Source organism: Mauremys mutica, chromosome 1, assembly GCF_020497125.1.
Source record: "Mauremys mutica isolate MM-2020 ecotype Southern chromosome 1, ASM2049712v1, whole genome shotgun sequence".
In the NCBI taxonomy this organism is placed as follows: Eukaryota; Metazoa; Chordata; order Testudines; family Geoemydidae; genus Mauremys; species Mauremys mutica.
The window spans coordinates 93871241-93892231 of record NC_059072.1 but is presented as its reverse complement, the minus strand read 5'-3'; the positions used below and the strand labels follow the sequence as shown (position 1 = coordinate 93892231).

Sequence of the window (20991 nt, the reverse complement as noted above, 5' to 3'; positions counted from 1 at the left end):
GGAGATTTGTCTGAGAGATTGGGAAGGTCTCATATTGGCAGTAAGGGAGCATGAAAACTGAGAAATAGTTATGGCCAACTGGCATTGTGCTACTTTGAAACACAAAAGGGGACCTTTCCTTATCTTAGTACATGACAAATAAAGAGAAGAACCTTACTTTGATTCCAGTGGGGCTTAAAAATCCATTTTAAGGTTTTCCATAGCACCCATCAATGTATCACTGTTGTGTCTAAATGCTTCCCAGGTAAATTAAATCTGCATAGCAAGGTCCCTAATGGATCTGTATTGAGTTTTGTGCTCTTCTGCAGCCCCTGGTTTAAAAGATGATCTGCTTGGAGAATTATATAATACTAATATCACTATTATTAGTTTTAACCTAGTTATAGTAGAAATGTGTTATCAAAAAGAAGGGGACTTGTAATGAGCCCTGAAGTTGGTCACACTTAGGGTTAGACTGATGACCTCTAGAAGATCATTCCACAGCCCCTCAACCTCCAGTTCTACCAAGACTGCTTTATCTCCAGTTCTTATGTGTTTTGTACTGGGTGTTGTGAGCTGCATTGTCCCAGAATAATACAGTTATCTTTCTGGATCCTGGATGGGGAGGTGGTTGCTAAAGTAGCTGACTCCTGACCCATTCATGACTTTGAAGATCATGACCAAGACTTTTTTAAAAAGACAATAGAAACCAACTGGGAGACAGTGGAGGGGCTGGAATACAGAGGTGATGTGCTCACAGAAGCCCATCTCATTGAGGAAGGTGGGCAGACACATTGTGTTCAAGGATGCAATGCAGAGACTCCATCATCTTGGTCCCTATATACAGCAAGATACAGTAATCTAGTCTGGAGGAGACCAACACATGTCGCTGTTGTCAGATCCTTGTCCAGGAGGGAGGGGTGGAGTTTCCTAGTAAGATACAGGTGGAAGAAGGCATTTTGTCACCACTGGGGCTACTTGGTTGTCTAGGCTTGGTGATGAACAGAACCCCACGCTCTCACTATTTTGACGAACAGAATGCAGAAGGGGAGGACAGCATTTTTGAAGTTTCTCCCCTTCCAGACAACATCACCTCAGGCTTGCCTATGATCAATGTAAGACTGTTGTTTTTCATCCTGGTGCTGATTTCTTGTGACATCCTCGTGATTGTGTTCATTGTACCTAGGGAAAATCAGATAGTTGAATGCTGCACTGTCTGCTCCAGGTCTGTCATGTTGGTAGTGAGTCAGTTGCACTTGGAGGTCAGAGGTGTCAAAGTTGCAGGGAGGATGAATGACATGAGCTTTGTTGTCTTGAAGGAGGCTTTGATAGTGTCCATTAGCAGTGGAAAACAGTTGCTCTTTGTTGATTGCCACCAGGCGAGTCATGGATGGACTTTGAATTCAGTCCCTGAACGAAGGGGAACCTGATCAGAATCTACCTGCAGCCTTGTACTATGATCCCACCAGAATGTCCTTGCTATGGTCCTAGCCACACACAGTCATTAAAGATATCATGGCATTTTCCATAAGAGCAAGAGTGTTGAATATAGTGTCCTGAATAAATTCGCACTGGGACAATTACATTCAGTTTCCTTACACGTTTTCCCCTGCAATGTCAACTTGATAGTGTGTAGTGCTGCCATGGCCTATCAAACTGTAGTTGTCCACCCTAGTGATGGCTTGCTTTCAGTTGCTCTGAAGAGATCCCTTTTATATTCCCTGCCTACTTAAAAAGGTGTTTTCTGGGGCACAATTTATTCAAGGTTTGAAAGTTCTTTGAGACCTTTTTTGTGCAAATGCCATTATTCTCTCTTTGTCACCTGAATGGACTCTGGGTGCAGAGCCTGAGATGAGAAGAACCTGTTCTAGATTTGTGTCCACCTGGAATGGACTCAACATTTAGCCTGCCCAGGAGGGGGGAGAAAATACTGAATTGGATTTCTGTGCCCCATGGAATACACTCTGGGTGAAGCCTCTGAACTTGTTCCAGTTTGTGAGCTGCTGTTTTAAGTGTCTGGGGGACGAATAGGTGGGTGTGTGGGTGAGTGGATGTGTACCTGGGCTGTTGGTGCCAAGATGAGGGGTATCATACACCTGCCTGCATGCTCTGCCTCCTCCTCCCAGTGACCTCCAGAGCAGAATCTGGTGAATTGCCAGCCCATAAACTTTGTGCATTTTTCTTTTTTGTGATCCAGGATGTGATTCCAGGATGGCATAAATCAACGGATCATTTGATATTTCCCAGGGCATAGTACAGTGTAGCAAGCGAATGGGGATGTTGCAGGTGCACCACACTCCCAGCTGCTAGTTACTGTGCAGGAGGATGGCTGTAAGTACAGGCTTATTCCTGGGACCCCAGGCATAGAAACATCTGTGAGGCCCCCCTCTTAAAACAAACTAAACCTCTGGTTCTGCTGCTGGGGATGGGAGGATGGGCTGAGAGATGCTGCTGTGATGTCTCAAGTAGTTACTCGGACCTCTCTCCCCACCTACCTTGCAGAACAAATGTAACCTTTCTACCTGGTTTAACCAGCTGTGTTCTTGTTTGCTGGGTGCCATTGCCAGTCCTACTGGATCAAGTTCACTCTTTCCCCGGAAATTGTCAGGGGAGAGGAGGCTCTGTGTTCCAGTGTCCCTGGTAACTGATCATTGCTTTGTGAGGAGCAGCTGGGGTTCTGTGCAGGAACCTGAGCTCTGTCCCTAGTAGATTATTAGGTATTTCCCATTCAAATTTCCACCATACACAATGTGAATGGGGAGAGTGGGGAGAAATGTCCTCCTCACCTGATGACCTGTGGCCTTAGCTGCAATTCCGAGATTTATCTCACACTTTAATGCTGATCTGAGGAAAGGGAAAGGAAAAGAGCACAGACATTTTTGGTCTCAGCCCACCAAGAGCCAGGGCCCCCCAAAGAGGGGGGCAAGTGGGGCAATTTGCCCTGGGCCCCGCAGGGGCCCCCACAAGAGTTTTTCGGGGGCCCTGGAGTGGGGTCCTTCACTCGCTCCGGGGGCCCTGGAAAACTCTCGTGGGGCCTGGGCCCCCAGAGCATCTTTGGCGGCGGGGGGTCCTTCCGCCCGGGGGCGGAAGGACCCCCCCGCCGCTGAATTACCACCGAAGTGGGACCTGCTGACGAAGTGCCGGGTCTTCAGTGGTAATTCGGCAGCAGGGGGCCCCCGCCGCGGGTCTTCGGGGCACTTCGGCGGCGGGTCCCAGAGCAGAAGGACCCCCCCCCCGCCAAATTACCACTGAAGCGGGAGCCCCCCGCCGCCAAAGACCCCAGGCCCCCTGAATCCTCTGGGCAGCCCTGCCAAGAGCAAAGAGGCTTCTCCACTCCCAGTCGGAGGAATCCCTGGTATGTGAGGATGGAGTTGATTTGGGGGAGGGGCTTTCAGACTGGCACATCCCTACTTCTCAATTTGCCTCCTTTAGGGATGTTTCAGGAAATGAGTTTGACAGTTCTCAGCGCCAGGGTCCCAACAAAAGGCAAAGATGAGCAGGAAAAATTGTCTTGCAGGAAATGTCAGGACTGGAAGAGAAGAGGGTACTGCAGGTTAAGATTGGGCTGCCAAAGCTGCTGACAGTGGCTGTGTGCCCTGGCAGAGCTATGGGGGATCTCAGGACTGGAATAGCAGTGTGTGTTACACATCAAAATTGGAGTACATTGGCTGAGACTTGCAGACATAAGAGAGCTGGAGAGGAAATTCAAGTATGCAATTTTAGGGAGCAAAATACACTTTAATTTCTGACCTATCTAGAAAGGTCAGCTAGTTTCCATGAGCTATTCAAACCTTCATCTGTTTAGTCAGCCTACCACCAGGCAGGCCAGCTGTGATAGAAGTATTTACCCAGTAGGAACTGGAATGAAATTCCTAACAAGCATCACACAGACCAACCAACAGCAGCTGGATAAGAACATAGGAATTATGCCGAGGGTCCATCTTCTAATCCAGTATTCTGCCTTTGATACTCTCGCCAGGAGGAGATGTCTCTGTGGAAGCACAAGAATTCCTAGTACTGCATTATTATGTAGTTTGCCCTACCTGCAGGGGAAGTTCCTTCCTAACTGTAGGTCCTACTGACCTGGGGCTAGACTAACCTAGAAGCCAAAGGCTCACTTTTCTCGCAGACCTAGAGCCAGAGTTTAACTGGTGTCTTATAGATGAAAGGCTCTGAATAACCCTCTTCAGTTCCGTGCATAATCCTATCACCATGTCACTCCATAATTATAGGGCTTGAAAAATCTACTCATCTAGGACAAGTAGGTATCTTTCTTGGCTGTGTCCCATCCACTGCTGTAGTACCTATGTTTTTATTTTAAAAACATCTAGCCCTAAAGGAAATCTTCCAAATGTAAACGAAGCAGAATGGCTTCCTACAAGACCACTCCAGTGCTTCCACTGATGGGAGGAGAGAGAGAATGTTTGCCATAGAGTGGCCTGATGGGGGTGCCACTCTCTAGAGCAGGGGACCCTGGAAGGGTTGTCAACTTTCTAATTGCACAAAACTAAACACCCTTTTCCCGCTCCTGTCCCGCCTCTTCCCCAAGGCCCTGCCGCTGCCCCACCCCTTCTCTGAAGCCCCGCCTCTCGCTCTCTCCATCCCCTCCCCCATCATTCACTCTCCCCCACCCTCACTCACTTTCACCAGGCCAGGGCAAGAGATTGGGGTGTAGGAGGGGGAGAAGGGCTCCAGCTGGGGGTGTGGGCTCTAGGGTGGGGCCAGGGATGAGGGGTTTGAGGTACAGGCAGGAGCTCTGGGCTGGAGCCGAGGGGTTCAGAGTGCAAGAGGGGGTGAGGGGTGTGGGCTCCGGGAGGGAGTTTGGGTGCAGGATGGGGCTCAGGGCTGGGGCAGGGGGTTGAGGTGTGGTAGGAGGTTTGGGGTGCAGGTTCAGGGAGGGGGCTCAGGGCTGGGGAAGGAGGTTGGGGTGCAGGATCCGGGTGGCACTTACCTCAGGCAGCTCCGGAAGCAACCAGCATGTCTCTGCGGTCCCCTAGGTGCAGAGGCGACCAGCACGCTGCCTTCACCCGTAGGCGCTGCCCCTGTGGTTCCCAGCCAATGGGAGCGGTGGAGCCAGTGCTCGGGAAGGAGCCAGCACACAGCGCCTCCCTGGCCCCTGTGCCTAGGGGCTGCAGGGACATGTCAGAGCCAGGGCAAGCAGGGAGCCTGCCTTAGCCTCGCTGCGCTGCCAGCTGGACTTTTAACGACTCAGTCCGGTCAGCGGTGCTGACTGGAGCCGCCAGGGTCCCTTTTCAAGCAGTCATTCCAGTCGAAAACCGGATGCCTGGCAACCCTAGGCCCTGGAGATGTCCACCACCCCAGCAGAGGGCTCTGTGTGGGGACAGGGCCTATTCCTACCAGCACCCCTTCAGCAGAGGTCAGAAGTGTGCCTCACCCACACAGTGCCTTCTGCTTGGTGTGCTGGTGTGAGCAGGGGCCCTCTGCTGAGTTGGCAGGCACAGGTATTCAGGCAGGCTGGGGCCGCCCTGCTCCTTAATCCGCTCCTCCGTTTTTGGCAACCCACCCCCACCTCAGCAGAGAGCTCTGTGCATGAGGCAAGTGTAAATGGATTTTTTTTGAGTGGAGGGCTGGGGAGTCCCAGCACTAACATATGGGCGCAGCATTGATTTATTTGTGTGTGGGGGTGCGGTGTTACCATTAATTGGTGACATACAGTTCATCCAGCAGGAGAATGGGCTCTTTGGGCCCAGGCAGTGGGAGTTGCCTGGCCTGTAGGAGATTGGACAGGAGGGATTGTGTCTTGGGAAATCAGTGCATTTGAGCCTGAGGAGCAGGCTAAGTCCTTGGGCCAGGTCATGGGTTTTCAACCTGTGGTCTGTGGACCCCTGGGAGCCTGCAGACTATGTCTAAGATTTCCATGCCATTATTGGAAATGTTTTAGGGGTCGGCAAACAAAAAAAGGTTGAAAACCACTGGGTTAGAGGATGTTGGGTACATTTTTCAAGCCCTGCATATTTAACCTCTCATGTGGGATCCTGTCAGCCATTGCACCAATATCAGCCAGGAGCCGTATAAATCATGAGTCAGGCCTAGAAAATCATGAGGTATTAAAAATAATAATTTGAGAGTGGGAGGATTTCTTCTGGTTTTGAGCTTTTAGGGTTCCGGTTTCCCAGTTTCTTCCAAAACAAACAAGTAAACAAAAAAAACCCCAAAAACATGAGGGCTAGAAACTTTACTTTTATTTTTTTTAAAAAATGAGATTGTTGTGGGTTCCAGGGCTCCAGGAGCTGGAGCTCTAAGAAATACACCGAATATTGGAGAATCGCAATAAAATCACAAGCGTTGACAATACAGCAGGAGGAATTTCACTGGTGCTAATGGGGTTAAACTCCTTGAGCTAGGCTGATTTACACCAGCTGAGGATTTGGCCCAATGGAATTCTACTGGTGTCAAACCAGTGCAAACGAGAGCAGAATCAGGACAGTTTTGTCAGATTTGGGAACTCTTAAGAACATAACGGCCATACTGGGTGAGACCAAAGGTCTATCTAGCCCAATATCCTGTCTTCTGGCAGTGGCCAATGGCAGGTGCCCCAGAAGGAATGAACAGAACAGGTAATCATCCAGTGATCCATTCCTTGTCATCCATTTCCAGCTTCTAGTAAACAGAAGCTGGGGACGTCGTCCCTGCCCATCCTGGCTAATAGTCATTGATGGACCTATCCTCCATGAATTTATCTAGTTCTTTTTTGAACCCTGTTATAGTCTTGGCCTTCACAAAATCCTCTGGCAAGGAGTTCCATAGGTTGACTGTGCATTGTGTGAAAAAATACTTCCTTTTGTTTGTTTTAAACCCGCTGCCTATTAATTTCATTTGGTGACCCCTAATTCTTGTGTTATGAGAAGGAGTAAATAACACTTCCTTATTTACTTTCTCCACACCAGTCATGATTTTATAGACCTCTCTCATATTCCCCCTTAGTCGTCTCTTTTCCAAGCTGAAAAGTCTGTTTTATTAATCTCTCCGCATACAGAAGCCGTTCCATACCCCTAATAATTTTCATTGCCCTTTTCTGAACCTTTTCCAATTCCACATGAGATGGGGCAACCACATCTGCACGCAGTATTCAAGATGTGGGTGTACCATGGATTTATATAGAGGCAATATGATATGATATTTTCTGTCGTAATGCTTCTGTCTTCTGAAGTGTTCTTAATCCTGCAGACCCTCCCCCTGCTCAAGCTTCCTGTGTCTGTAATATTTGTGCCTAACTGTAAACCATTCCGCCTCAAAGATCTTTGAAGTTAATGATCAACTGAATGCTTCACAAACATTAACCAACTGGATCAGGCCCACCCTCTTTCCCTGACAAGCCCTGGGACTTAGTATCTGCTTCAAGATGCCACCTTACTCTTTGTCCTGTGAGGCAAAATAACTGCACTTCTTTTTGTCTTCGCTCAATCGCACGGTTTTATTGTGCAGTGACACAGTGTCTGCCCATATCAGCTTCACAGCCTTGTGAGGCCCATAATAAACACACCATGCTCTTTATCTGCCTTGCCCAGCACACGTGGGACGGTTGGGTGAAAATTCTGAACTGCTCTGTGAGTTTTGAGAATGGTAGCGAACATGGTGCCAGTCACAACCGTTTGAGGTGTGAATATTCAAGGAGTATCCCAGGATCATTCTTGGAGACTGAAGCAGTACAGTTAGGAATGGGGGATTTGAAGTCTTTGGGGGCTCCTGAAAACCCCATAGGGCTTGCTTGATATAGGCTCTGAGGGGTAGGGGCTGGGGGGGAATCAACCTAAATGTATGGAATGAGACAGCTGTGTGTTCTGAGGGACCATAAAGGGTCCAGATCCCTTTAAACACTGGCATATAAAATAACACACTCAATGAAATAGCCACCTAAACCTTTTATTCCAACCATGATGCATGCCCTCCCCTCCTTTCTTCCTTCAACGTCAGCTTCCATCTACGTATTTTGTGTTCCTCGTTGCTGTAGTAGTGGAACTCTGGACTTGGCATTTGGCCCTGACTGTGGTAATATCAGTGCACCTTGCCTTCTGTAGTCTAGGGCAGTCTCCTGCCTGATTGGCTGAGTCTCACAGGGCCATGTAGCTATGGCAGAGGGAGAGGTGCTCTCTCAGGTGGCAGTGGCAGGCAGGACTTTCACTGCGTAGACAAAGAGATCGAATCAGACTCAGTATTCCAAGGAGGAGCCAGTGTAAACGGTGGAGCAGCAAGATGACGTTTTGGCAAAGAAGCCATAGGTCAGGCGCGACCGTGAATCGAATTCTCACTCTCGCCCGGGGCGACTCAGCAGGGAGCAGCTGCAAACCTGGTCTCATCTAGTCTGGAGACAGGTGTCTGTGCTGGGCCCTGCGTTTATTGCTTCTCTTACTACAGAGAATTCTTTCCTGGGTGCTGGCTGGTGAGTCTTGCCCACATGCTCAGGGTTTATCTGGTCGCCATATTTGGGGTCAGGAAGGAATTTTCCTCCAGGGCAGATTCGCAGAGGCTCTGGGGAGTTTTTCACCTTCTGCTGCAGCGTGGGGCATGGGTCACTTGCTGGAGGATTCTCTGCAGCTTGAGGTCTTCAAACCACAATTTGAGGACTTCAATAACTCAGACATAGGTTAGGGGGTTTGTTACAAGAGTGGGTGGGTGAGATTCTGTGGCCTGCGTTTTGCAGGAGGTCAGACTAGATGATCATAATGGTCCCTTCTGACCTTAAAGTCTATGAGTCTATGACATGCTTGTGGCGGTTTACAATGATGCACCAGCTTGTCTGTTCGTCTTTTTGTGAGTTGAAGTTTTTGTAAATGGTTTGGCTTCGTTCTCCTTTGAGCCTGAGTTTCAGAGGTAGAGGCGATCCCTCCTCCACCCCCAGCCCCACCCTGGTGTTCATCTAGTGGGGAATGTGCTTAGGGCCGTCCTTAGGACTTATGGTGCCCTAGGCAGGATTATTAAACTGGTGCCCCTGTGCCTGTCTTGCTCTTAGCAACACAAACATAAGCTTACACTATTGGAAAACTTGCCACATGCATGTTATTAAAACCAGTTTAACTTAATTAAGCACACTATAGTGCTGATGGACTAGCACTAAAGAAGTAGCACTATAGAAAAAATTCTGATTTGACAGAATGATGCAAATAATATAATTTTTTAAATTTGTCAACATTTTATTGGAAATTTATATGAAGAGGTATTGAAACAAGGATTAGTTTTTAATTAAAAGCAATCTTTCTGGCTTTTTTGGCTGCAAAATCAGTAATAGTGTCATTGTATGACAAAGACAAAGTGATGTCTTGTTTGACTGCAAGAATAGCAAGACCAGTCAAGTGTTCCTGACTCCTAGAGCGGAGATAGTTTTTAATGAGCTTTAGTTTGGAGAAACTCCATTCTCCTGATGCTCCTGTTACAGGAATTGTCAGTAGAATACGAGTGGCAACGTACACATTAGGATATGTCAACAAGTTTGCTGGTATGAGTAAACCCTACAATGTCCATTATCGATTTTGCATGCGGCAACATTGATGACAGTGTCCTCAATTCTTCATACAGTTCAAGTCCATTTAAATCAAAATGATTGCCGTGCTTCAGGAGGCTCTCAAGGTCAGGGGTCCACAACGCAGTGCCTGTGGGTGCTATGGTGCCCCAGGGGCCTCTCATTGCACCTGTGTACTGGCTGGCGGACGAGCATCCGCCGAAATGCCGCCAAATTGCCGCCGATAAGCAGCGTCATCCAGAGGCGTCGCCGCTGAAATGCCACCGAATTTCGGCGGAGGCTCGTCCACTGCCATGGTCCTTCGTCTGGCACTCGCCAGACAAAAAAGGTTGGGGATCACTGCTCTAGGTTCTTGCACTTTGTCATTAGTTGCTCTTGTTTTCCTGTTTCGTTGAATTTAGTCCTGCTCAGCCCGCTACCAGCTAAGTGAATGGAACCCAGGGCCGGCTCTACATATTCGGCCGCCCCAAGCAGTCATGCGCGGGAGATGCCCCGGAGCCCCGGGAGCAGCGGACCTTCCGCTGGCTTGACTGGTGAGGGTCCGCTAGTCGCGTGGCTCGGCTGGACCTCCCGCAGCTGCGGACAGTTGGCTGATCCGGTGGCTCTGGTTGAGCTGCCACAGGCATGCCTGCGGGAGGTCCAGCCGAGCCGCACGACCACCGAACCGTCCACAGTCATGCCTGCGGCAGGTCCACTGGAGCCGCGGGAGGAGCGCCCCCTCCGCAGTCATGCCTGCGGCAGATCCGGTCGTCCTGGGGCTCCGGTGGACCTCCCGCAGGCGTGACTGCGGCAGGTCCGCCCGCCCAATCTGCCGCCCCTGAGGACAACTGCCACCCCACGTGCGTGCTTGCCGCGCTGGGGTCTGGAGCCGGCCCTGATGGAACCCCAGGCTGACAGCGGGTTGAGTGGCTCAGCCAGGGTATCAGCCGCGAGCCTGCTCAGCCCGCTGCCAGCCTGGGGTTCCTTGGGGGTCCCCAGGCCAGCAGTGGGTGCTGAGTGGGGCCGGCGGCCGGGACCCTGGGTGGCAATGGGGCAGTAGCCAGAACCCCAGAGCAGCGGCGGGCTGAGCCGCCATCGAAATTCAGCTTGCGTGCCACCTTTGGCACATGGGCCGTAGGTTGCTGACCCCTGCTCTATACATTAGTAAGGAGATGAGCATATTACAGTTGTTGGAGGGCTCTATTTAGCAGTAACAAGGCTATAGAAAGGTCAGTCAACATTTTTTGTTTCTCTGGTGAAAATTGGCCCACTCCCTTCCCCATACCAAACTTGTCACAAATAATTGCCAACAACTTAATTTTCTGGTTTTGGCTAAGATATTGATTTTTTTAAAAAAAAATATTGAAATTGAATTCAGGATTGTTAGCAAGCTCTTTTGGCAAACAAATTTGTTAAATGACAATCTAAATGGCAACTCAGTACTGCTTTCATGCTTGACTCACCCCCCAGCCTGCTGGTCCAACAGCTACAGTAGAGGAGGAGATAGGTGGAAAACTGCAGGATCCCAAAATCCACCTCTTGGGGTGCAGAGTGGCGGCAGCAGCAGCAAACCCTCATCTCCGATCACACGCCAATGGGCACCACCGCCAGCCCAATGACCATGGTGAGGTTAGCACAGCATCTGATCTCAGGGACGGGGCACCAATGGAGCCACAGCAGCGCATCCTGCCCTGTGCAGCTCCCCCTGGATGAGATGGATCGCTGCCAGCCCAGGGGAGAGACGCACTCCCCAGCTAGGGTGGCCAGATCCAGATGTCCTGATTTGATAGGGCCAGTCCCAATATTTGGGGCTTTTTCTTATATAGGTACCAATTATCCCCACCTAGGGTGACCAGACAGCAAATGTGAAAAATTGGGACGGTGGTGGGGGGGAATAGGAGCCTATATAAGAAAAAGACCCAAAAATCGGGACTGTCCCTATAAAATCAGGACATCTGGTCACCCTACAGATGAGTTCCTTCCCAGAGACCCCAGCAACCAATCCTCTCCCTCAGACTGTGCTGCATTCGGCTCTCTTTAGGACTCAGCAGCCCTGCTCTTACATGCTCCACTGCTTCCCATCTGTCCGGGCTCACAGCAGAGTGGTGCCCCAAGACCTAGTGGTGCCCTAGGCGGCTGCCTGTTCTGCCTATGGCTAAGGACGGCCCTGAATGTGCTTTTGCATAGAGTTTCATGCTGTAATGAGGGGTCCAGTCCCTTTATCATGATGGCAGGTCATCTGCTCCTGGCCCATCTCCCCCCCACCAACCTGCTGACCCTTGGGAGAGGATACTTCCTCTTCCACACCTAGCAAGAGTGAATGCCTTTTCCTGTGTGGAATGGTGGGGGATCAGGGAGGTGAGGTGGGAGCTCATATCTTTTGTCTGGATTTTGCTCCTTGCTACTTTCCCACTGACAACAGCTCTCCTGTCCCACTCTTAGACGGGGAGATTAGCATCTGGATAAATGGGATGGCCAACATATTTTCTAATGCCTGGAGAGAGGAGGTGAGCACTTCTAGATTCCTTTGTGGTCTGTCTTTCAGTCTCTTGGACCCATCACCTTGATACGATGGTTCTAGCTGTGACAGCTGTTTTTATTTTTACACTGCCTTGCTCCAGAGGCAACATGTTCAGCCCCTAACTCATAGGGGATGGAAGGCAAAGGAGTTGAGTAACAGTCCACTAGTCCAATGAACTTTAGGTGGAAGGGAGAGAAAAGATGAGTCCAGATTAATTTTGAGACTCTCTCCCTGCTCAGCATTGAGTAGCTTTTCCTGGAGCGAGAGGATTTCTTTAGGACATGTGTTGTGGATGACCCTCCAAATGGTTTTGGGGATTCAGGTATCTCCCATACCCCAGAAATTGAGATTATTAGCTAAATGTTTTTAAGGCCCCTTCTCCCACATCAGAGGTGGACAAACTATGGCCCGCGGGCCACATCCGGCTACGGTGACCAGATGTCCCGATTTTATAGGGACAGTCCCGATTTTTGGGTCTGTTTCTTATATAGGCTCCTATTACCCCCTCACCCCCGTCCCAATTTTTCACATTTGCTGTCTGGTCACCCTACATCCAGCCTGCGGGACCGTCCTGCCCGGCCCCCGAGCTCCTGGCCTGGGAGGCTAGCCCCCAACCCTCCCCTGCTGTTTCCCTTCCCCCGCAGCCTCAGCTCGCTTGCTCCGCTGCTGGCACAGTGCTCTGTGCGTTGGGGCTGTGAGCTCCTGGGGCAGCGCAGCTGCAGAGCCTGGCCTGATCTGTGCTGTGTGGCAGTGGCGTGGCCCAGCTCCAGCCGGGCAGCGCAGCTGTAGTGCCTCTAGGCAGCGTGGTAAGGGGGCAGAGAGCAGGGGGGGTTGGCTAGAGGGCAGGGGAGTTTGGGGTGGTGGTCAGGGAGCAGGGGTGTGGATAGGGGTCAGGGCGGTCGGGGGGGAACAGGGTGTTGAATGGGGGCAGGGGTCCTGGGGGGGCAGTCAGAAAGGAGGAGGGGTTGGATGGGGCAGCGGAGGTCCAGGGGTGGTCAGGGGACAGGGAGCGGGGGGGGGGTGGATGGGGCAGGGGTCCCGGGGGGGTTGGATGGGCAGGAGTCCTGGGGGGGAGCAGATAGGAGATGGGGGCCGGGCCACAACCCCCTCCCTAACTGGCCCTCCATACAATTTACAAAACCCAATGTGGCCCTCATGCCAAAAAGTTTGCCTATCCCTGTCCCACACACTACACTCCATTCCAATCATGTCTTCTTTTCAGCCTCAACCTTCTATTCTCCTTGCCCCTCATCCCGACCACTCTCTAGCCCTCTCCTCCAGCAGCCCCCTAACCTTTTGGTGATATACCATATGAGCGAGCTCTCTGTATTTTGTCCTTACCTTTCCATCTGCTCTAATTAAATCTGCAGATCTTGGAGACTTCACTGGATCAGAGGTGCCCAGCATTCCCTGCTTCCCATCCCCTTGCCGGGACACTAATGGAATGTTCTAGAATGTATCCGGTCTAAAGACAGCGCCCAGGCCTGGGGAGGTCAGATTTGCTGAACTCCAGAGGGAACTTAGCAAAGGTGGCAGGCCTGTTGAGAATGGGAGGGAGGGAATTGGATTGGATTAGCCTCCCCAAGATTTGAGGGAAAGATTCCAGCTGGAGCCTATTCTATCTGAGTTTGGACCTCACTCTGGTTATATCCTGGGCTCCACACAACACTCTTTTCCCCAGTGGTCCAGGGACCTTTTGCAGCCAACTAATAAGTGAATGCTACTTTTCTCTTTGGCTTTTCCTCAGGATGAAGATGAGACGCCACAAGCTCTTTCTGACTCTGTGCATGGGTGGTCTCTGCCTCATCTCCGTCCTGCACTTCCTCAAGGCCCTCTCTTACGTCACCTTCCCCCGGGAGCTGGCTTCGCTTAGTCCCAACCTTGTCTACAGCTTCTTCTGGAACAATGCACCTGTCACGCCACAGGTCAGCCCTGAGCCAGGAGGGCCGGAGTTTCTCCGCACGCCACTGTACTCCCATTCACCCCTGCTCCAGCCCCTGCCGCCCAGCAGGGCCAGCGAGGAGCTGCACAAAGCTGAGTTTGTACTGCAGGAAGACACATCAAAATATTTTGTCTATACCAAAGCTGGCGGCGTCTGCTTCAAGCCGGGCACCAGGATGTTGGAGAAGCCACCAGCGGGCCGGACAGACGAGAGAGAAGATGGTGCTGCTTCGGGGCACCCAGCTCGCAAGCCGCTGAGCACCAGCGGCACAAAGCGGCGCAAGTGGGTGGAGTGCGTGTGCCTGCCTGGCTGGCATGGCCCTAGCTGTGGGGTGCCCACTGTGGTCCAGTACTCAAACCTGCCCACCAAGGATCGGCTGACACCACGTGAGGTACCCCGGCGGGTCATCAATGCCATCAACATCAACCATGAGTTCGACCTCCTTGAAGCCCGATTCCATGAACTGGGTGATGTAGTGGACGCCTTCGTGGTCTGCGAGTCGAACTTCACGGCCTATGGCGAGGCGCGCCCACTAAAGTTCCGTGAGATGCTCCTCAATGGCTCCTTCGACTACATCCGCCACAAGGTGCTCTACATCTTCCTGGACCACTTCCCTCCTGGTGGGCGCCAGGACGGCTGGATCGCCGATGACTACCTGCGCACCTTCCTGACGCGGGACGGCATCTCCCGCCTACGCAACCTGCGCCCAGATGACGTCTTCATCATTGATGATGCGGACGAGATCCCGGCCCGCGACGGCGTGCTGTTCCTCAAGCTCTACGATGGCTGGACAGAGCCTTTCGCTTTCCACATGCGCAAGTCCCTCTATGGCTTCTTCTGGAAGCAGCCAGGCACCCTAGAGGTGGTTTCTGGCTGCACAGTGGGGATGCTGCGTGCCGTCTACGCCACGGATGGGATCCGCCTCCGCCGCAGAGAGTACTACACTATGCCCGGCTTCCGGCAGTACGAGAACAGCACGGGCCACATTCTAGTGCAGTGGTCGCTGGGCAGCCCCCTCCATTTTGCTGGCTGGCACTGCTCCTGGTGCTTCACACCAGAGGGTATCTACTTCAAACTGGTGTCAGCCCAGAATGGGGACTTTCCCCGCTGGGGTGACTACGAGGACAAGCGGGACCTCAACTACATCCGGGAACTGATCCGGACTGGTGGCTGGTTCGATGGCACCACCCAGGAGTACCCTCCTGCTGACCCCAAGGAACAAATGTATGCCCCAAAGTACCTGCTAAAGAACTACCAGCGGTTCCACTACCTGCTGGAGAATCCCTACCGGCGGGCGGAAGGGGCTGGGTGAGGGGAGCGGGACTTGCATGGGAAATGGGAACATTAGAGCAAAGGGAAAGAGTGAGGTGTGTCTTTCATTTTCCTTCTTCATTTTGTTTCCAGCTGAGGTGCGTAGTTTCTCTGCATTCTCTGCCTTTCCAAGAGTGAGACTTGGGGTGGGATTCCCAGTCACTCTAATGAGGGCCAGAGGGAAGGGGAGGAAATGGAAATTGGCCCTGCAGAAGGCAAAAAGACTATGGCACATCCCCTCAACCTTGCCTGCAGGATGGAGAGATCTTACCTAGGGGGCAGATTTTCCTACACGAGGGTGGGCGGAGGGAGCAGCTGCCCCCACCGCGGAACAGGTTGCATGCACGTGTGAGTCTGGACTTGTCAATGAGCATGTGAGTGAGCGGGCGAATGTATGATCATGTGCATGTGAGTGGATGTTTGTGTCACGCGTGTTCATGTGAGTTTGTGTGTACATGTGCAAAAGCATCTCTATAGACATTTTATTTTTTTACCTCAGTATTCTTTAAAAGACAGCCTCCCTCTACCAACCTCCTGTCAATGCATCTCTCATGGGCTCCACTCTTTGTCTAATGTGCTGCCGGTCTTGGAGCTTGCAGAAAAGGGAAGTGGGGTGGAACACAAGTGCTTGTACTCCTCCTCTACCCCCACCTCACTGTCGCGCTGCACACCTTAGCTCTGCCCACAAAGGCTCAGGCTGTGTCCCAGAAACCTGCTTTCATCAGGGGAGCAAGCTGAAGGGGTCTTCACTAGGTTGATTGTGTGTTGTGTTCACAGGTGTGTGGATTAGTGTGTGCCCGAGTGTTAATGTGCATGGATTTGGCAGGTGTGTGGCAGAGTGCATGTGTGTGAGAGAGAGGTGGGAGCATGGCAGGATTCAGAAGCTCTGCTGTCTACTTAGGGGTTAAGGATATTCAGGGAACCCTCTACAAGCCTACTGGGTATGGGGGGCAGGGCCGGGAAGCTGGAGGCTCTGTGTGCCAGTGCTCCATGAATGGGCCTATTCAGAACCAGCTCTGGATGGGGTAAGAATGGGGACAACCTTAGGGAGGCGCTGCTGGCAATGTCTGTGGCAGGGAGCCTCCCTCCCCAATATAACAATACAATACAAGTGCTGGTTAATCCTCTTCTCCCTGGAGTAAAAGGGAGGGGAAGGGGAAATCCCAACCCCCTAGAGCCTAGCCCAAGTGTTGGGGCCAGTGGGATACAGACTGCTGGGGAATTACTCCTGGAATGCTGCCGCCTTGTGGCTGAGAGGATGTGCGATCCAGACTCCTTGTCTAGACTGGGTGGAGAGTCATGCAGCGAGGAGGGGAAGTGACAGAACTGGATTTAAGAGCTGAACCAATCAGAGCAGGAAGCTAAACTCTCCATCCCTGTTGTCCCTCCACCGGGTTTTTAATGACAGGGCTTGTTTCTTTCCTCGGCTGTCTTGGTTCTTTGGGGTGATAGCCACCTTCCCCCGCCCCCAGTTTGAGCAAATGGCTCCGTAGTGTGTATGGAGTCCAATCCGTAGCATGTAGCAGGGTGAAGCTATGTTATTCTTCCAGCTGAGAGAGTACACTGAAGAGAGAAATGATGGAAACATGATTCCCCACCCTCTTGTTTGGAATAAGCATGGAGGAGAAAAGGGAATGTTCCCTATAAGGTGCGATCATCCCCCACCAGCCAGGCCAGCTGTGCTGAAGAGCGGGGGCTTTTTTTGCCAGTGGGAGCGTAAATCACCCTGACCATCAGGACTCACCACCCTTGTGTTTTTCCTGGATTCCCTTTTCTGCTTCTCTCTTTCCCCCCACCTTTGTGCTCCCTCCTCCATCTGTCTGGGGGAAAGTGACAGGTCCTATAGCTCAGTTCTAAGGTCAAGCTTCCTCCTGATCCTATAAGTATTTCTAAGGTTCTTAGCTTATCTTGGTAGCTATTCCCCTGGCACTCTGAATTAACTGAATTCCTTTTTCCAGCAGCTGTGGGTCCAAAGTACAACTGAGATAGAACAACATAAAGCACCAAGATTGGAACCCCTTGGTTTTTGACTGATCTGAGCCATGTTTAATCTTATCTCACTCCTAGTCCCATGACAGGTGCTCGAAAGAGGCTAAGCATCATTTCACTTTATTCACAACTGCTACCATCACCCACTACTGTCAGCTCCCTGAGATCATTGAAGGCTGGCCCACGGAATGGGAGAAGGGGAGATTTCTACCCTCACCTATGGGAGAAAGCTGATGCTGTGCTGCCCAAGCTGAGCTTCATCTGCATGACCCATCAGCTAGGGTGTGAGGGAGGCATGTTTCAGACAGAGGGGTCATACCTCACAGAGCGGGGTCTACAGGCCAATCTGCCACAGAGAGTTCATGACTATGGTGAAGGAACCCCCATGACTTACAAGAACTGGAGGGTAATTGCAAAAGGAGGGGCATATGTTAGTGGAGAAGACGTTGCAGCAGTGGATTAGCACAGCTGGGCAGTACTACAATCCCAGATGGAGGCTGAGGGAGAGCACCATGCATCAGCCCAAGGGCCCGGTGCAAGATATTGCAGAGAGGTACAGAGGGACCCAGCCATTGCTCATTTTCTTTTATTCTTGGAGAAAGAGTGAGAGCCCTGAACCTGCCCTCAGACTTTCTGCTTTGACTCCACCTTTCCACAGAAACAACAAACCAAAGTCCAGTCCCTGCTGACTGGCGGGGAGAGAGAGACACACACTATATATCTTTGTCTGGAAACTCTAGAGTGCTGGGAGGTGGTCAGCTGCCTTGATGGCAGGCACCATATAGCTAGAACTTGAGTCCCTTCCTTGCAGCACAGTCCTAGCCACTAGTCTGGGGTGGATTTAGAACATCTGGTTAACGCCAGCAATCTTCCAAGATATGAAGCGATGTGGGACCAAGCAGATCAGAATACAACCAAAGTACTATGCCACCTCCCCTGGCACAGCACCTTTTCCCCATTTGCCTCCTCCCCTCTTCCACTCAATGGGCTATCTGAGGTTTGCATTGCACTGCAGGGTGTGCTTGCCTTGCCTAGGGTTTTGCAGTTGCCTGTTGTGAATTTCTAATGCACCCATTGCTGCAGTAGCTAGGCCTGATCCAGCACAGAGATATAGCCTGCTTGTTCCTCTTCCCTCCCTTAATTACTCACCGGCCCTCTTCCCTCTCTCTCTTTCAGTTCCCTCTTCTCACTATCAGCCACACTCCCCCAGGCATGAGGAACAGATCCCATTGTAACTGGGTAAGAATTGAACTCCTCTGGGGACTCTGAGAGGGCTCTCCATCCCAAAGTCCCTCTCCCCACCCCCTCCTCACTAGTTTGTTTCAAATTTCATTTCTAACTGGCTTCTGTGTTGAGGGACTTTCAGGAGGAATGTGTTCAGTTTTACTCTTCATATGAGTAATTTTTGTAATTGTTCAGTTTAAAGCCAAAACAGTTTATATTTGTGGTATTTAACTTGCATGGCTAATCCTCTTGATTGGGTTTAGAGAAATTGACCTCTTTTGGATTTAACATCTTCCACTTCCATCATCCCTTGAAAGCAGCCGGGTGGGACTTTTGGGAACTGGCTCTTGCTGGTTGATTTCTCAGGGCCAGCAATCTGCCCTAACCAGGCCCTGAAGGAATGGGAAGCAGAGGTTACATATGTAATTTGATCAGATAGCTGGATGGGTGCCTATAGGAGAGAGACAGATTAAGCTTGAACAAGGAGCAACACAAAAGTGCAGGGTCTCAAACTGTGGCAAGGGAGAAATGGGTGTGATAAGGATTGGTCCAGAGCCCTCATTCCCACAAACCATTGATATGAGCAGCCTGGCTTCTTTGATTGTGTCTTGATCTGGCACTGAAGATGCTGCAATGGAGATTAGAAGGGAAAGCTTAAAAAACTCAAACCTGTATCTGGGATGTGTTTAATGACAAGAAGGAAGGGCTGGGACAGGGTATCACAGCTGTTATATGCTATTTGTTGCAGCAATCATAACTGAGACTGAGTAGTACAGCTCACTTCTTCCTTTGCCCACAGACTCTTCTTAGACAGCTGCTGCTTCACTCATGTCTTTTCACCTTTAACCCCTCACTACCCTTCTTAATTTGAACCATGGATGAGGCAGCCTCTGCAATTTCTGGGGCTTACACTCTGCTGCTTGTCTGTTTCAGTCTGTTGTATTAATGTCCCCTGCTCCTTTGTAGTTTTCAAGGCTCTCTCACCCCATCCCCCCACATTAAGTCCTGAGAGGCGGGCTCTTTCTGGGTTATTTATAAGTGAGGTGTGGACATGGTGTTGGAGCAGGTGGGTCCCCCTTTCTGGACAGATTGGCTTGAAGGGGCTTCTCCCTATCCCATCAGTGGAGCTGATGGTAAACCTTGGTGATGTTCAGAGCCAGATTGAGTGTGATATCCCTAGGGGAACGAGAGACCTGGGATTGTTTTTACGGCTCTGTGTTTATTATGAAAAGGAAAACATCACAATTCTCTACTTAGTGTTCTTTCCTCCAATATTTGCAGTATGTCCCTGGGGCTGAGGTATTCCCTAGAACTCCTGTTTGCCTCCAACCGGGGGGAACAGCGCAACATATCATTTATATGCTGAAGGTGGGCAAATGGAGAGGCTCTGATTCATCCCATTAATGTGGCAAGACTGGTTGAGCTCAGAGCAGCATTTTTCCCAGTTATCCTCAAGCAAAGTATCCTCCTAAGATCATAGCTGCTTCTCACACCCTGTAACTACCCCACCTCATGTCCCTTTGTCACCCCCTTTCTTCATCGACTTTCATGGCTGCTGCAGATCTGCACTGTGAGGACCCTGGAGCTGGTCATTCCTGGTCCTGTTAGTAAACACTGGTTAGGGAGGCAGTGGGCAAGGGAAAGGTCAGCCTGGATTTAGACCTCTAAAATGGGGGGGAGAGGGCAGAAGGGGAAGGGACCCCAAATCCTTTCATCTTTGTGTTCAGAGCTCAGAAAAACAAACAAACACCACCCTTCAATCTCTCTGAGAAGTTGGAGGAGCTCACCCTTAATGTGAAAATATAGGAGTATAAATGTGGGGTGGGAAAAAATGGGAGGGGTTTTAACCCCAAATGTCAAGAAAAGGGAGAGTATAATGCAATATAGATACACTGGGAATATCAGAGCTGCAACCAATGGTATAGAAAAGAGGAATACAAGGCCAAAAGCCAAACCAAGAATTCAAACCACTGTCCATTCTCATTCCTGCAGGAACGATCAAGCAGTATCCTCCATGGAGCAATGCACTGGCATTCTCATGGGACTGATGCTACCTAGGGAACTGACTTGTGGTGTTGCCCAGAGCGCCCTCTTTTGGCAAAGGAATGCGTGGACTTGCCAAAAAAAACCCCAACCCTGTAATTTATAAACACCAGTAATAATTAATTTTTGTAAGGATTAATCAAATGTACATTCTGAAATCATTTTCTCTGTAAATGGTTGGATTTCATTTCACCCTTAAAGGGATACTTAAAAAGGAGATGATAAAAATAATAATAAAAAATTTACAATGTATGAAGGGAAACCAGATGGTGTCTGCGGCTGTCTTTATTTCAGCCCACATAGTCAGGAACCCATGGAAAAGAGGCAAAGAAGGTGCTGCCTCCAGCTGTGGCACATCTCTTCCATTCCTGAGTAACCCTGCACCACTTGGGGGCTTTATACCAGAACCTTCGAATGCAGAAGCAATATGCTACCCAGTGACTTCAGAGAGCAACCGCTCTAGTTCAGCCAACAGAGGGTGCTCATGCACCCCACTGAGCAAGTCTGATGGATTTCACCCAACAG

At 50.7% G+C, this 20991-nt stretch overlaps 1 protein-coding gene across 31 annotated transcripts in view; it reads left to right on the top strand.

Annotated features, from left to right (window-relative positions):
* MGAT3 (beta-1,4-mannosyl-glycoprotein 4-beta-N-acetylglucosaminyltransferase) overlaps nucleotides 1–20728 on the top strand; it is a 68685-nt gene extending 47957 nt beyond the window's left edge. For 13 of the 31 annotated variants that reach the window (XM_044984885.1, XM_044984752.1, XM_044984880.1 and 10 more), the window contains 2 exons: nucleotides 13705–15123; nucleotides 20416–20728. In XM_044984885.1, coding sequence (XP_044840820.1) covers nucleotides 13706–15123; nucleotides 20416–20572 — 1575 coding nt within the window. In that variant the 5' untranslated portion in view covers nucleotide 13705 and the 3' untranslated portion in view covers nucleotides 20573–20728. Of the gene's footprint in view, nucleotides 1–2176; nucleotides 2311–5409; nucleotides 5535–8007; nucleotides 8381–11027; nucleotides 11061–11878; nucleotides 11944–13066; nucleotides 13450–13704; nucleotides 18439–20415 lie in introns of those variants that run through there. The other 18 variants (XM_044984760.1, XM_044984822.1, XM_044984772.1 and 15 more) reach the window with 11 other exon arrangements.
* The last annotated feature ends 263 nt before the right edge of the window (nucleotides 20729–20991 follow it).